The sequence below is a fragment of the Hipposideros armiger genome, unplaced genomic scaffold (assembly GCF_001890085.2).
Source record: "Hipposideros armiger isolate ML-2016 unplaced genomic scaffold, ASM189008v1 scaffold_231, whole genome shotgun sequence".
NCBI classification, from domain to species: Eukaryota; Metazoa; Chordata; class Mammalia; order Chiroptera; family Hipposideridae; genus Hipposideros; species Hipposideros armiger.
This window is the reverse complement of record NW_017731581.1, coordinates 1,418,308-1,435,046: the sequence shown is the minus strand read 5'-3', so window position 1 is coordinate 1,435,046 and position 16,739 is coordinate 1,418,308. Positions and strand designations below refer to the sequence as shown.

At 41.3% G+C, this 16,739-nt stretch overlaps 1 protein-coding gene across 2 annotated transcripts in view; it reads right to left on the bottom strand.

The window, feature by feature from the left end:
- Positions 1-13,008: 13,008 nt before the first annotated feature.
- Positions 13,009-16,739, bottom strand: part of SLC35B4 (solute carrier family 35 member B4) — a 31,807-nt gene continuing 28,076 nt past the window's right edge. The window contains exons 9-11 of one of the 2 annotated variants that reach the window (XM_019654818.1): positions 15,714-15,789; positions 14,749-15,020; positions 13,009-14,386 (exon numbers count right to left, since the gene is read on the bottom strand). In XM_019654818.1, the coding sequence (XP_019510363.1) occupies positions 14,777-15,020; positions 15,714-15,789 (320 nt within the window). In that variant the 3' untranslated portion in view covers positions 13,009-14,386; positions 14,749-14,776. Of the gene's footprint in view, positions 15,021-15,713; positions 15,790-16,739 lie in introns of both variants that reach the window. The other variant, XM_019654816.1, reaches the window with a different exon arrangement.

The following is a 16,739-nucleotide window of genomic DNA, read 5'->3' as shown; positions in this document are numbered from 1 at the left end:
TAAACTGCTTTGAAACTTGCTTTCACTTCATGTTAAGATTTATTTTAAAGCAAGATTGAAGATAAAGAGAGCTGCAACATTACAAAAATCACTGTGTTTCTATTAAAGCTAAGAGGTTTGGAGAGATTCACTACAGCAACTTCCTGCCATGAACCGCTAAAGCCTCCAAAAGTAGGTTGGTCCTCTTGAAATGCTTACGACAGTTGGTAGTAAAATGCACCACCACTACCAACCATTCGAGACAACAACTGGGCAGCTTTTGAAACTGCACATGAGTACTTGAAAGGCAATGGTGATTGGAAACACCAGCAAGAAACATCAATTGTATTAAGAAAACAATGACTGTACAATTCCAGATAAAAATCGGGTCTGATGGCATTGTTTCAGAAGGTAGAAAATCGCTCTTTGTAAGACATCATGGAACAAAAGATTCCTGCGGTTTGTTGGGCAGGATACTTTATTCACAGAAATATCCCTTTCCTCCTTTAACTGTCTGCTCAAATAACTCCTAAGGCTGGAAGCTGGTTTTGATATTTACACAGCACAGCATCGGAATCCTCGCTAATGTCTTTCAGCTGTTCCACTCAGCCCCCTGCTCTCGAGACCCCTCCTCCCTGGTCTCTGTTCCTAAAATGTAATATTGAATGAAGAGCTCAGAGGCTGCATGCATCGAGGCCCCACCCCCTTCCCCATCCCTATAGAATCTGTTAGGAAATCCTACTGTAAAAATCGTCCTCTTGTTTGGAGGAGGGTGCTGTTCTCTGGAGTAAAAGCGACTTGGGATGGCCCGTGACACACAGACACGTGTATTGCGCTGGGAAATAACCGCTGCTTCTCGCGTTGGTTCACAGGAGCCTGCTTTACAGCTCAAAAGATATAAATGGTTCAACGTGCCAAAGGGATTGTTACCACCTTTTTTCTTAAAAAGGATGGGTCCTATTTGTTCTAAACATAGACCAAGCTTTCCTCCCCACCCCCATCTCTGGCTCCCTTGCAGTTTGCTTCATTTGATTACAATGGAGGGAATTTGGTAGGACGGTTAGTGATTTAAGTAAAGCTCAGGGGTGATGTCTCAGCAGGACACTGGGAACAGACAGGCAGACAGCTCTGGGCAGCAGCCAGTATAAGCCTGAGCTACACCCGCTATGGAGATTTCAGGGTCACTCCAGGCAGCCCACCTAAAAAACTTTGAAGACTCTTTAATGCTATCCTGACAGGCATCTCTTTGCAGTGAGCATCTAATAACGCAGGGTACCAAATCTATAACGCCCTTCCCTCCTACCACCAGGCAGAGAGCAAAAAGCCACGCGTACCCACAGCACTCCCTGTGTGTGTCCTCCGCTCGCCCTCCATGCCTTCTCTGGCTGGGAATCTTAGGGCTGTTTCCTCTTCATTGCGTTCTTGCCAACCAGTTGATGACGTGGGGGAACAGGTACCAGGGACCCTTCGAAGGTTTCTCCGAAATTTGAGGGAATAAGAGGTCTTGGCAAGCAAGCTCTCGTTTATTCGTGTAACACGAGTCAGACACTGCTGGGCTGGTAATACTGAACTGAGAGAGATGTGATCGCTGGTCCCTGTCTTCTCTGCATTGTCTACTAGGAGGAAGCTTCTGGAAACGGGGAAGAACACACTACAAGTCCCCCACCTCGGTTTGGTACGTATTGAACATACCCTAATGTTTATGACTAGTTCTCTTACTTAACAAATACTGGTCATACTCATACTCGATCAGTACTAACAGTGGATTTTCTCTCTCTTGACAGTTCTTTCAACCTAAGCGTGAACCGCCACAGGTAAGTCCCACTCACATTTTTCAGGATAAAGCTGTTAAGACCAAAACGCTTTGTTTATCTAATGAGGGCAGAAGTACTCCTAATTCTGTTTCCTCTAAGCCAAAGAGAAACCAGGTACAACAGACAGTAGGCTCGTGATTCCAGATTTCTATGGCGTGGCTCTTCCCAGCGTGTATTGAGTTGTGCATCTGCTCAGGCCTCGGCTCCGTTCTCTTAATAGGTCAGCTGGTCCACTGCCAAGCGCGTCCACCAGCCCAGCACTAATTCACTGCTTTAGAATTACTCCTGACCCAATGTTTTCAACCTCCCTTCCCCAGAGGCATTTGGCACTGCTGAGGGAAGTCAGCTAGAGGTAGCCTAAGAGCGAAATAAGAAAACTATTGTTTTCCAAATATAGAAGGGAAAGGTGGTAAAGATTCTTAGCCCCCTTGGAGCTGTAAGAAAATACAAAAACATTTTTACACTAACCCTTCATGTTCACACACATGTACACATACATTCACATACTCTGCCAGATAGTCTCATTCTCAAAGACACAGACCTAGTCTAATGTCAATGCTTATAACAGTGTATAAAAAAACACACGCCACACAGACATAAATACTCTGTAAAAAACACCCAGAAGGGCCGGCCGAGTGGCTCCGTTGGTTAAGTGCAAGCTCTGAGCACCAGCGGTTCAATTCCTGGCCCGAGCTGAGCTGCCATTGAGCTGCAAACAGGTGGCAGGATGGCTCAGCTAAAAAAAAAAAAAACAACAACAAAACATCCAGAAGCTCCACATCATAGAGGCACGAACAGGTAAATGATTAGAGGTGTTGCGCAGCAGAAAATTACAAAAGTGAACGGAGGCTGCAGTGAGGAAACTGCAGGTGGGGGTGAGAAAGTGAAAAAAATTGGGCAGGAGGGAGGAAATGTGCTCAAGAAAGATATTTATTAGAATTGTTTTTAAAGAAAAACTCAGGTAATTTTCCTAGAAGAGGTTTGTTGTGGGTGGCTCAGATCAACTCAGCTTTCAAGGTTTCTCCTCACTTGTAGCACTGACCAAATTAAAGTACTGTAGCATTTCACCTTGGGGAGCTGGGCAGAAAGAAGAAAAAAAGCTATTTAGATTGCGTCTAAATACTTTAGAACTTGATAGAAACTTATCAGGTATATTCATGGTTGTTTTAGCTGGATGAAAAAGAAAGGATCAAAAATAAATTACTAGTACAAAGGGAAAAGATAGCATTTATAATGTGACAATAGAATTGGGGTTAAGGATATGTAGACATTAAATTAATATAATTAAAAATAGCTACCATTTTTCTCCTTTTGCCTTACATCTATGGCCCTGGTCCAGCTGTTAAGTGGGCACAAAGGTGCGCGCGCGCGCGCGCACACACACACACACACACACACACACACACACACACAGCTTTTTCTGGCTAGTGTCATCTATTTGATCTTTGCTCTAATGGGAAAGTTTTAGATGTCTTAAACACCACTCTCTTTTGCAAACAGATTATATCCTCTATTTGGGGCACAAAATGACATGGTCTTCACCCAGAGAAAGAGGAGACATTTATTTGAATCTGAACCTCTACAAGATGGTTGATTTGCCCCTTTAATAAAGGTTAAAATCAATTTCAACCTGGATTGAAATTCAGTTAATCAAGGGGAATAAATGGTTTAAAAAAAAAGTGGTTAAAAAAAGTATTCACTGGTATCTGTTAGATGTATTTCCTTATATCCAACTACTAGAGAGAAAAAACAATTCCCAGGGCATTTCAGGCATTCTGTTCTTATATGTGATGGTTTTACCGTACATGTGCCCTCACCTGTCTATACATACCCTGTTAACAAGATAAGCAGAGGTGTTCAGACTGAGAGAACAGACCTTAAACCAGAATCTAAAACCTAGCAGACCCAGTTAAAGCTGTCTGTGTACATCAACATGTTTCAATTGAACTGTAACATTTCCCATGAATGTATAAAGGGTGATAGTATGTTATGTAAGGCTCTGTCCTATTAAGAGGTCTCCTGTTGAGACTCCAGATATGTAGCAGTCAAATAGCCCTTGGGGACAGGTTCTTCTATTAAAAAGAAAAAAAAAGTAGCTTTTGTTGTTTTTATTTTTAAGAGGATATTTAACCATAGTATTCGGAGCACCATCGGTCTGAGGAACTCCACATATTTCCAAGAAAGTATTTCGAAGATTCCACGTATGGGTTCACACCTAATTCAGCATCTTTTAGAACAGACTGGCGCTGGGCACTTGTCAACGTCCAGAACAACAAATCAACCTAAAATCCTTGTTACTTAGGTGGAGAAATAGTATTCACATTTTATGTAACACACACACACAAAAAAAAAAACAAGGCAGCTTTTTAAAAATTTAAATATAATTGGTATACATTATAACAGTTTCCGGTGTACAACACAGCGATTTGACATTGATGTACCTTACGATGTGATCACCAAACTAAGTCTAGTAATCATCTATCATCATGCAAAGTTATCGCAATACTTTTTACTATATTCCCTTTTAGTTTTTTTTACCCATCCCCCTACTACTCTTCCTTCTGCCAACCATCAGTTTGAGCTCTGTTTCTGAGTCTGTTTTTGTTTTATTTGTTAATTTGTCTTGGTGTTTTTTGGGTTTTTTTTAGATTTAATAGACAAGCGAAACCATATGGTATTTGTCTTTCTCTGACTTATTTCTAGGTCCATCCATGTTGTCGCAAATGGCAAGATTCCATTATTTTTTATGGTTGAGTAATATTCCATTGTATATATAAAATCTTTATCCATTCATCTATCAGTGGGCACTTGGGTTGCTTCCATATCTTGGCTATTGTAAATAATGCTGCAATGAACATAGGGGTGCATTTCTTTTCAAATTAGTGTTTTCATTTTCTTTGGATAAATACCCAGGAGTGGAATTGCTGGATCATATTGTAGATCTATTGTTAGCTTTTTGAGTAATTTCCATACTGTTTTCTATAGTGGCTGCACCAATTTGCAGTCCCACCAACAGTGCACCAGGGTTCCCTTTGCTCCACAGCCTCATCTATACCTGTTACCTGTTGAGTTTTTTATAATAGCCATTCTGAATCATGTGATGTCATACCTCATTGTGGTTTTGACTTGCATTTCCCTAATGATTAGTGAAGTTGAGCGTCTTTTCATGTCTGTTGGCCCTCTCTATATTATCCACCCTGAGTAAGAAAATAGCTGCCAAGGACTCCTTGTGGTTAATCAGTCCAAATTCATAACCTGAGTCTAGCAGCCATTGTTTACAGAGGTCTCTCATGCATGCTGAATTTCAGTAAAATACCACAGACAGCACTGCCAAGCCTCCTGCACTATGTTCCTGCCATCTGAGCCGACCCTTATAAAGGAGTTCCTGGAATCGTATTTTGACCAATGGGCTGAGACCTGCCATAATCGGAGCTGTGCAGCTCTATCTTCATTTATTTTATTATTATTATTATTTTTAGTTGAGCCATCCTGCCACCTGTTGGCAGCTCAGTGGCAACTCAGCTCAGGCAGGGAATCAAACCTGCGACCCTGTTGCTCAGAGCTCACATTCTTGAGCGAGCTCTTAACCAGCTGAGCCACTGGCAGTCCCCTCATTTGCATCTTTATTGACAAATCAGAGCAGCTCCACAACAACCAATCAGAATGCATGGAGTCAGCCAATCAGGACAGTGCTATTTGGACCAATCAAACTGTGGATTTGGAGTCCTCATTTGCAGAGAAATGGACCATCAGGCACTGGGGGCAGGAACTTCTCTTTATATGCCAGCCTCGCCCTCGCCTCCGTGGAGTGCCCTTTCAGCTGCGCCTCCCGGCTTGAGCTGTAACACTGGGGCTGTTACACTGGAGCTGTTGCATTTGAACAGCAATAGTTGGGCTGCTTCACTTGAGCCACTTCACTCAAATAGTGTCTTCCTTCACTGCCACCCCAGATTAGGGACTCCAGGTGGCACTGACTTGGTGGTAGCGAACTTCAGTTGACGTTGAATGTTGGCAGTGGTGGGATCTGAAGTGATACCCCAGCCCCTCTCCCGATGCCTTCCTGAAACCAACGCGCTGGTACCTGCACAAGCCCCTTGAGTTTTAGTTTTCCCAGTGGCACTGGAAGTTCTCAGGTAAGCCCTCTCAGATCCAAGACTTCCTACGCTTGCGACTGATGTCTCGGAAGCTTAATCAGTTTAGGTAGGGGACCCTCATCCAGCGTTGGCCTCAGTCCATATGTTTGGACTGAGAAGGACCCTCCATATGGTTTGCATGTGGTACCAGGGGAGGGACTCCCTCGTTTCAGAGAGGGACTCCACCAGCTACTTCAAAGGGTCACCTTCATAAAAAAGGGGTACAGTGGGTAAGCCTTGCTCGAAAAAGTTTCATGCCTCCTGTTGTCAGCAGCGTGGACTTTTGCTGATTGCATGTACAAAAACGGCCGTCCAGAGAACGGTAATTGGCTAGGCCTCTGGACAAAACAGAAGAAGCACAATACCTCCCAGAAACAACAGGAAGTTTTCTTTAACTGTTCATTTGAGCACTCTAAGGTAAAACAGACTAATGGTATACCTATTTTAATGGCCTCTGAGGCCTCTTTTCCCCTCCCACCACCTTCTCCGTCTCTGGGAGGTGGAGGGGAGGCGGGCAGCAGGCGTCTTGGGCTCAGGCTCCACTTCTGGTACCATCTTCTCTGTCTAGGAAAGTCTGCCCCCTTTAAATTCAAACCTCCCGAGGCCACCCGCTTTGCTTCCTGGACTTTCCAGCTTTATTATGCATACTTGCTTTCCATTTTGTTTGTGTTAATGGTAAGGCCATCTTAGGGGCACCTTAAAGGAGAGGATTTCAAACCTCTCAGAGGCAATGAAATGTATTCTTTGATTTTAAAAACAGCTTTAAAGGAATTCTTATAGCATGCAAGAACTTTGGCCATCTGAGCAAAACAAAACGGTCCATCTGCTAAAAACATAATGCGGACCCAGTTTTTCTTCTTCAGTTTTGTATTATTGTGCTTGGGACACAAAAGCTAGCATTTTAAAATGAAAGCTATGAGATCTCTGTGTTTGTCTGTTTATGTCTGTGTGTTGTAGATATGGTATATTTCTACTGCTGGATGGTATTGCTAAGATTGAGCTGTAATTGCAGAATTGGGCTGTTGAAGGAACTTACTCAATTGGCTTAAAATAAGCGCTAGTATTAGAGGAATAACAGGTGCTAACCCAATTGCTTTTCAAGTGCATGTGATCTAGGATCAGTCTTCAGTGAACAAAGAATAGCTTAAGGTCATTGGTTTAGTTAAAATAGGCATATCTTTAGATATAATGACTGATTGCTTTGAGGTCTGTAAAACTTCCAGGAAGTAATCTAAAATTATTAAACACAAATGAGATAAATGGAGTAAGAGTTTTGAGGTAAAATTTTGGCAGTTTTCAAAATTCTTTGGTTACTGAAAACCTCTGCTATTAAGATCCAGACCCTTGTAACAAAGCCTGATTAGGATATTATGCTCACTGGAAATGACTGTATATGGGAAATAAGAGATGTGTGCTTGGTAAAAGGTGTGAAGAATGGAAATACATTTTGTTGAAGGAAAGCAGTAATTTTGTCCTAGAGTAAAATGATTGTTCTAGAATAAGAAAGTAAAAACAACAAAAGCTGAAAGGTTTATGGAAATTGAAGGTTTATGGAAAAGGAAGCTTGAAGAAGAAATCGTTATATATGGTCAGGCTGGCTAGGATTGAAATGGGTTTATTTAAGTTTCTTTGATTTCAAAAGTACGTTGATACAGAATTGGAATTTAGAGTTATGTTTCTGTTAAAAGGGTTGTGTTTCTGTTACAAATTTTCCTGTACTAATGGTGTGTTCCTGCTAAGAAATTATAAAGGGAAAGTAAGGAGCTTGTGTTTGTTAAGATTATTTCCTATGCTCTGTCTATATCATCAGGTTTTTGATACTTGGGTAACCGAAAACTTAGTATTGAAAGAGCTAAATTTTGCCTTTAAACATTTAACTTTCTATAATTGCTTGTGAAGTCTTTAAATGGATGACTGAATGGATAACTACAATAAGGGAATCTTTCTTTACAAAAGGGGGAAATGAAACTAACTGGGCCTATTTGATACGCTAAAATTCTCATTTGGAAAGTGGATTTTAATCCAATTGCCCCCTTCTCAAGGATAAAAATGTACTAGTGATGATTTCTGTGTATTTTCATTGGGTAAAAGCATTCCCATGTCAAAGGGCTACAGCTGCAGCAGCTACTAAAATACTTCCAGAAGGGATTTTTTTCCTGCTTGGAAAACCACCACAGAGCACGATAACAATCTGAGAACCCACTTTATCAAACAAATTCCACACCAGGCGTGCAAGATCTGGCCAGTATGTCAGCATTTCCATTGTGCTTCTCATGCCCAGTCCTCTGGTTTTCCAGAACTGATGAGGTAGTCAAAATTCAACTGGTGAAACTGGTTGAATCTTTTAATCTGCCTCGGCCTACAGCCCTTCCCTTGGTACTGCTTAAGGTCTATTCCCTTTGGTAAACATATATTGTCCCCTTTTAAAATCATTTTCAGAAGACCTATGAGGCTAGATCAGGGAATGTATGAACCTGCCTTAAGGAGACCTTCTGACTTATTGCAAAGAACTTATAAAAGCTCTTAAAATTAATTCAAAGTGAGTAGAGCAATCCTTTCACAGCACTCCCAGGAGATGAAGACATCAAGCATCATGGCCTGCAACCTAGAGATACGGTCTGCTGAGAAGACATCTCCACAAGGGCTCTCCAGTCCTGCTGGAAGGGACCATACCAGGGATTGTAACTGGGGCTGCAAATTGAGTACGTGTTAACTCATGAATTCATGTTTTATTTAAAAAGGCTCTCACACTTCCACCTCATTCGCCTGATTGAACATGCCAGCCTATAGGGGGCCTCAAATTAAAGTGATCCAGAGCAGACAGCAGCTCGGACAGAAAGCAGATGACCCTTGAAGCAGATGACCTTTCCCAAGATCCTCGACCAGGCCAGTGAAGTCAAATTCTGCTCTGCATAACACTTATGCTTACTTCATTATCATGATTATATATTCCTGGGTATTTTAGGGATCTTCATTTCTGTGACAAGCTGGTCACCTTACGTGTTTTAGATGCTATGTTCTAACTCCATATCATTAATCCTTGACTGTACAATACTTCCTCATTTTTGCTGTTTTAACCCTTGTAAACGGGAAACCTTGGAATAGAAATATTATGGTACAATACTCTCAAATGTCAGCCTCTTCAGGGAACCTGTGGGAGTGCTACATTTGCCACCTGATGTCTGCTTCTACCTTTGTAAAACTGATGATCCCAGAGTTAGTCCTCTTAGTAATGTCTTGACTGTCTATAACTGTTGATTTTATGAACTCCCCTCTGTGAAGACACTGTGGCAGGAAACGGCACTCCTCAGCCAACTCTGCCTCTCTACCCTCGAAGTTGACGTTCCAGAAATTTCACACACCCCCTAATGGGGAAATAATTAGTGACGAAGGAAAAACTATAGCCTTGCACATTTTCCTTGTACAGGGAGCTATTGTGGAGCTATATGCATCTGCCCTTGTCTCTGACCAGTCAATGAAGCCAAACTGGCAAATCCCAGGCGAAGGAAGTGCTAAAAGGTACGTGGTTTTCGATGTGAATCATTCCTTTTATCTTGCTAGGACTTTTAACCTCCATATGGATGTTGATCAGTTTTTCAAGTGGAAAGGACCTACATCTCAACTGAGGTGATTTAGAGCAACACGGTAAGGCAAAAATTGATGGCTAAGAAACACTGTTGTTTACAAGCTTTAGGAATATCTTAGAATGAGTGTTGTGCTTTTTCCAATACCGTAAACTGATAAGGTGTACTTGCAAATACAAGAAAATTTCCTTTAAAGAGGAGCAGTATCTTGGCAGTAGTCAGTCTGCGAGCTTTCCTTACTTCACTTTTGGGGTTGATTATATGGAAGAGTTCAGTATTTTGAAGACTTTATGAGTTCCTTACCTCCATTCATGGCAGTGTTTAAAAACTGAAATGTATTTTAAGTGATGTCACAGAGAATAAGCCTAAATATGTATTAGTATGGATAACATTTAACATAATTTTTAAAAGTTCATGATTCTGTAAATTGTGTTGCTGGAGTTAAAATATGCCATGTGATGGATTGGTGAGGCAGAAGGAAAAACCCTCTTCCAGGTATCGTCCACCAAATGGTACGCATGCCCACCACACTTTAGTAGCTGCTATAGAGGATACAGGAAAAGAATGAGGCCGCTCCTATTTGCTAAGAACTTTTATTTTGACAGGAAAAGATCAAACTGTTATCTGACCATTAGGGAACAGTCTTACTTTACTGGCAGCTGGTCTTAACTCCTCAATCACTGATCCAGGAAATGTTTCAACCAGAGACATGGCTTTCTGGAAGACAGGTTTATTGTATAATGCCAGCAATATTCTAGAACCCAGAAAATAATTGAAATCATTGGATTCTTTAGGGCCTAAGCACCATAACGACATTATATCAGATTGATGAGATTGGGAGGAGAGGAAAAAAAAAGGGGGGGGGGAGGAATTGAACTGTTCCCTTTCTCTCTCTGAAAGTATAATGATGTATTGGAAGGGAAGGAATATTTAAAATCTTTTTCCCAATGGGGTAACATTTAAGTGAAAACAAATTAACACTGAGATGTACAAGTATGCTTGGAAACTCAGGGACGTTGGGTTTTTACCCTTATAAATTTGAGCTGCTTGCTCAATTGGTGTAATCTGCTATTTATTAGTAAATGTTCATAAAGATTTTGTCCTATTAACCATTACAAATTCCACAAACAGCTAGGTGCATGGTAAATTATTATGCCTCTCTGTAAACCTGAGTGTGTGATTCTGGTATAATACTTCTGTGGATGTAAATGGTACCTTTTTTTTCTTTTTAAGATTTTATTGGGGAATTGGGGGAGGGTAACAGCATTGGGGAATCGGGGAAGGGAAACAGACAAGTTGCTGTCCTTTTGTTCTCCAGTCTAGTTGTGGAGGACGTCGCTTCACTGGCCCATGTTGGTATTGTGATCATTGTGCTCTTCCCGGCTGAGGCAGACTGGTCACCGGCCATTGGACGACCACTCACGGCGGTTCACGGCAGCCCACCTGCAGCGGTTGCTGGCTACTCACAGCAGCCCAGCCCCAGGTGAGCTGTTGTTCACCATCTTAGCTGTAGAGGGCACAGCGTCACTGGCCCTCATGTGGGATCCGAACCAGGGCCCTGCTGAGCTTGCGCTCGTAAGCCAACTCTTAACCATCGAGCCACTTGGCCGGCCCTAAGTGGTACCTTTTAAATTTCAACACTAGCTGGGCTTCACACCGCTCAGACATAATGATGTGAAATCTAACCAGACATAATAGAACAGCCCACTCATTGGAGCCCAACAAACATATTTAGATTCCCCAGCTCGAGTAGCCTTCCACACCAGTATTGCTTGATTATTTGCTTGTAGCCCAGGGAGAAATTTGTGCCATAGCCAATACCTCCTGCTGTACCTGGATAAATACGTCTTCTCAGGTAGAATTAGAAACAACCAAACTCCTTCAACTTGCCAACTCTCTTAAGGGGCATTCCAGTTTTGCCTGAAGTACCACTGGCTGGTTAGGATTTGAATTCTCTATTTTCACCTGGCTCCCAACTGGGCTCAGAGCTATTTTGAAGTCTGGGTTGCAAACTTTTATTCACTGCTATGCTAATTTGTTCAATATATTTCTTTGTCAAACTATTGGTATTCTGTATAATCAAATGTTTAAACCCCCTACAAAATCTCAAGCAATGGTTGCATGAAGGATGGAAATGATCCACCATGCCACTACACCGCCTCCATCTTGAGTAACAGTGGTAAGAGTGTACATTGTTATCTTGTTCCTGATCTCAGAGGGAACACTTTCAGCTTTTCACCATTGATGATGATGTTAGCTGTGGGCTTCACATATATAGCCTTGATGGTGTTGAGGTAAGTTCTTTCTAAGCCCACTTTGTTGAGTTTTTATCATAAATGGATGTTGAATTTTGTCACATGCTTTTTCTGCATCAATCAAGATGATCACATGATTTTTATCCTTGGTTTTGTTGATGTGGTGAAGCACACTAACTGTTTTGTGGGTGTTGAGCCACCCTTGCATCCCTGGTATAAATCCCACTTGATCATGATATATAATCCTTTTAATGTATTGTTGGATTCTGTTTGCTAATATTTTGCTGAGAATTTTTGCATCTTTGTTCATCAAGGACATTGGCCTGTCGTGTCTTTGCCTGCTTTTGGCTCGCTTAATACAATGAGTGTAGAAGCATTCCTCTTTCTTCACTTTTTTGAAATAGTTTAAGAAAGATAGGAATTCATTCTTCTTTGAATGTTTGGTAGAATTCATATGTGAAACCATCTGGTCCTGGACGTTTATTTGTTGGCAGTTTTTTTATGACTGCTTCAGTGTCATTGCTAATAAACAGCCTGTTTAGAGTTTGCATTTCTTCTTGGTTCAGTCTTAGAAGGTTATATACTTCTAGAAAACTTGTCCATTTGTCCTAGATCAGCGGTTCTCAACCAGTGGGTCGCAACCCCTTTGGGGGTCGAACAACCCTTTCACAGGGGTCGCCTAAGACCATCGGAAAACAAAAAGATACATTACGATTCATAACAGTAGCAAAATTACAGTTATAGAGTACCAACGAAAATAATTTTATGGTTGGGGGTCACCACAACATGAGGAACTGTATTAAGGGGTCACAGCATTAGGAAGGTTGAGAACCGCTGTCTAGATTGTTGAATTTATTGGCATATAATTGTTAATAATCCTTTGTATTTCCGTGGTATCAACTATAATCTCTCTTCTTTCATTTCTGATTTTATTTGGGCTTTATTTCTGGATGAGTCTTGGAGAGGTTTGTCAATTTTATTTATCCTTTCAAAGATCCAGCTCTTAGTTTCATTGATCTTTTCTATTGATTTTTTTACTCTGTATTTCATTTATTTCCACTCTGATCTTTATTATTTCCTTCCTTCTACTTACTTTGGGTTTTGCTTTTTTTCTTTTTTCTAGTTCCTTTAGATGTAAAGTTAGATTTTTTTCCTACTTCTTGAGGTAGGTCTGTACAGCTATGAACTTTCCTCTAATAACTGCTTTTGCTGTATCTCATAAGTTTTGAAAAGTTGTGTTTCCATTTTCATTTGTCTCAAAGTAGTTTTGATTTCCTCTTTGATCCATTGGTTGTTTAGTAGTATGTTGTTTATTCTCCATGTTGTTTCTTCCATTTTGCTTTCTGTAGTTGATTTCTAATTTCATGCAACTGTAGTCAGAAAATATGCTTGGTATTATTTCAATCTTCTTGAATTTATTAAGGCTTGATTTGTGGCTAAATATGTGGGCTGTCCTGGAAAATGTTCCATGTGCACTTGAGAAAAATGTAATTTTCTGTTTTTGGATAAAATATTCTAAAAATGTCTATTAAGTTAATCTGGGCTAATGTGGCGTTTAAAGCCATTATTTCTTTATTGATTTTTTTGTCTAGATGCTCTATTCACTGAGGTAAGTGGGGTATTAAAGTCCCCAGCTATTATTGTATTACTATTAATTTCTGCCTTTATGTCCATTAATATTTGGTTTATATACTTGGGTGCTCCCATGTTGGGTGTATAGATATTTACAATTGTTATATCGCCTTCTTGTATTGACCCCTTTATCATTATGAGGAAATAAAAGAAACCTGACTTTCATGCTTTTTTCTCCTCCAAAATGATCACACACGAACTACAAAGGGCACACACTCACCTACACACACCACGCTGGTAGCATTTCTGTCCCAAAATTATGTCATGGGAGGAAAACCAAACATTTGAAACGATTAGAATAAGTGGGGGAGCACGTTTCTACCTGTAATAAAACACATACAACCCCCACTCCTGCAAGTACCCATTAAGATACCTTCTAGGGAAAGAAACTTTCCATTTTAATTAGGATGTGACCTAATTTATACACCACACCCACTGTATGTTAGTCTCCTTAGCCTGTTTGTGACTCTCTCAGAATTGCCAGGCAGAGCTGAACCTCCTTGGTTAAGAAGTTTTTCAAAGACTTAACCTACCCTCTTGGAAGCAGCTCTGTGAGCACCTGGGGTTGGGGGAGCTATAGCTCTCTGGGTGCCAACCACGGCCTCCTGCCATCATCACCTCAGCTCCAGGCTCTGCGGCTTCGTATAGAAGACCAAGGGAAAATGTTTTTCTTTCCCAATTCATACACAACCTCTCTTTTTGATTAACACTGTGCCATAAAGATACGCTGCAGGTTTGTTCTAAGCACAGAAAGCAACAGATGTGGAAGCATATAACTTGTGCATAGAGAACAAAAAAAGCAAAATATAGAAAAGGGTTCCCACCAGTCCTGCTCCAGTGGCACCAGGGCTCAGCTCACAGGGACAACTGCCTCTTTCTCAACATGCTGGAGAAATCCAGCCCCAAGGTCACCAGTGTTTCAATTCACTTGGTCACTCAGTTATTCCTGATGAGGCTGCCTGGGGCATCTGGCTGGCTGAAAAGTGCTGCTGAAAAGTAGAAGGGTGATAATGACTGTTATGGCAGAGAATCATCAGAACAGCAACAAAAGGGATAATCTTGTCCAAGACCGTGAATATAAAACCAGTAGCTCTGGGGACTCGGAATTCAATAACAAAGTACAGTACTGAATATTGTGGTAAACAAAACAGAAATAACCCATCTAATTCAGGGTTGAGGAGTTTCTAAGCACAGTCCACAAAATGTTGGTCTGTGTCCCCATGTGAAATCTGAGATGCCCCCGCCTTCTGAGGATTCTCTGGTACGCGGGTGGTTCAACACTGGCGGGGGGGGGGGAATTCAGCATTAACCAAAGTGAAATCGCAGCCAGACCCTCGCCGGGCCCTGGCACCTTACGACACGGGTCTCCCAGGCAGACCTCAGTTCTTCTTGCCCTTCTGAGGCTGGCTCTTTGTGATTCCGAGGTTGTTCCACACCTCTGTGTACATAAGGGTCCCGAGGAAGACAAACAAGGTGCCGAACCAGTGCCAGAGAGTGAAAGGGTTCTGGAAGTACAGGATGGAGAAGATGAGGCTCACAAACTTGCGTAGAGTCACGACGAGTGTGACAGTGAGGGAGGTGCATTCCGTCGTGAGGATGAAGACACCCCGGATGCACACGTACCTGGAGGGATGGAGTTAAGGTGGTTTTCTGTAGACTGAGCGATCAGCCAGGGAGAACCTTCTGGCATGGCTCTTGGCTTAAATGCTCGTATTCTAAGAACTAGAAAACATGGCACTGGCTACGGCCGCTGTGACGCTCCTTCTTAGAATAGCTTGTAGAAATCCAGTTCTACCATACCGTTTGTGGATCCCAACTGGAAACTGCCTGAAACCTCCCATTATACTTATTCTAGATCTTCCCATGGTTTACAGTGAAGGTCACCTCCCAAGTAATGACAGAAGGTGACACTCTAAGTAAAGGTGATCACACCCACCTTTACTGGATCTGGTCCCCAGTCCTTCCACCACCTTCATAAAAGAACCCTGTAAATTCTTTCAGAATTTCCTGGCAGCTTGTGAAATATCCTAGGGCACCAGAAAACTCCAGGTAGATATTTCAGAACATGCATGCCATGTGCTAATTCTTAACTATCCACCTCCATCCAGAGCACTTCTGTCACAGCGCCCGGGGGACTTACTGACCTACAGCACCTTCGGCGCTCCACAAAGCAGCTCACCAGATGGGCTTCTGTCTCCCGTTTACTGCACAACACACCAAGGCAAAAATGGAACTCATGTCACTGCACTGTTAGAAGGAAAGCATAAACATTCCTATGGCAAAATAGGCCCCAGAAGACCATCCGGCAAAGGATACTGAGTGATGACATTCATGAGGAGGTAGAACCACATGATGGGCATTGTCACACCAGCGACCGGAACTTGATATAATTCTGCAGAGATTAAGAAGGAGACAGTGGCGTCACTTCCGACAGCTAAAGTGTTCATCTGCTTGAACAAAGCAATACAGTCTGAACAGCACAGACGGCAATGTTATTCCCCTTGCAAGTACATTTGGACCCCACATCACACACCACTTTGCTTGCCTTGACTCCAGGTGGCATCAGCCTCAAGCATATGTTGTTTTCTTAAAACAACTGACAATTTGTTTTAATTTTAAAATAAACTCTTCACCATTCACCTGAATAGGACCCCACTTTACAGAGAAAGGCTGTGAAGCACAGAGAAGCTCAAAATGATATGGTCTTACCTGACAATCAGCATAAGAGGTGAGACAACCAATAACTAAATGTCATCAGGAAATACGTTCAACCCTACTAGTAATCAAACAATTCTAAATTAAACACGGCTGCAGCATTTTATAGCTATTAAATTAGCAACTAAAAATTTATAAATAATATTCTAATCTAGCAAGGTGAAAATGGAATTGGCAGTCATTCAGTTGGTGTCAGTATAAATGGGTGTTTTTTAAAAAATCAGTCTCACAATTCTTATTAAGGGGCCACACAACTATTAATACTTATTCTTAGAAATTAGTCCTAGATAATTCGAAAATGTGCTTCATTCACTGCAGTACAATGTATAATAAGGAAAAACTCTGAATCAATCTAAATGTCCAATGATAGAGCAATGGTTATGTAAGCAAAGGTACTTTGACTAGATGAGGTATTATACATTCGATTTTTAAAAATCATGAAGATTACAAATAGTCACAAAATAAACAGAATGAAGGTAAAAAGGAAGTAAAAAATTATATCTACACAAGGATTACAACTATGTAAGGATTTATGTAAATTGTGTCTGGAAGAAAACTGGTAAATTAGTTGATGTGTAGGGCGATAGAACTTTAACTTTTCTTCCTTTAAATACATTCTTAAGTTAG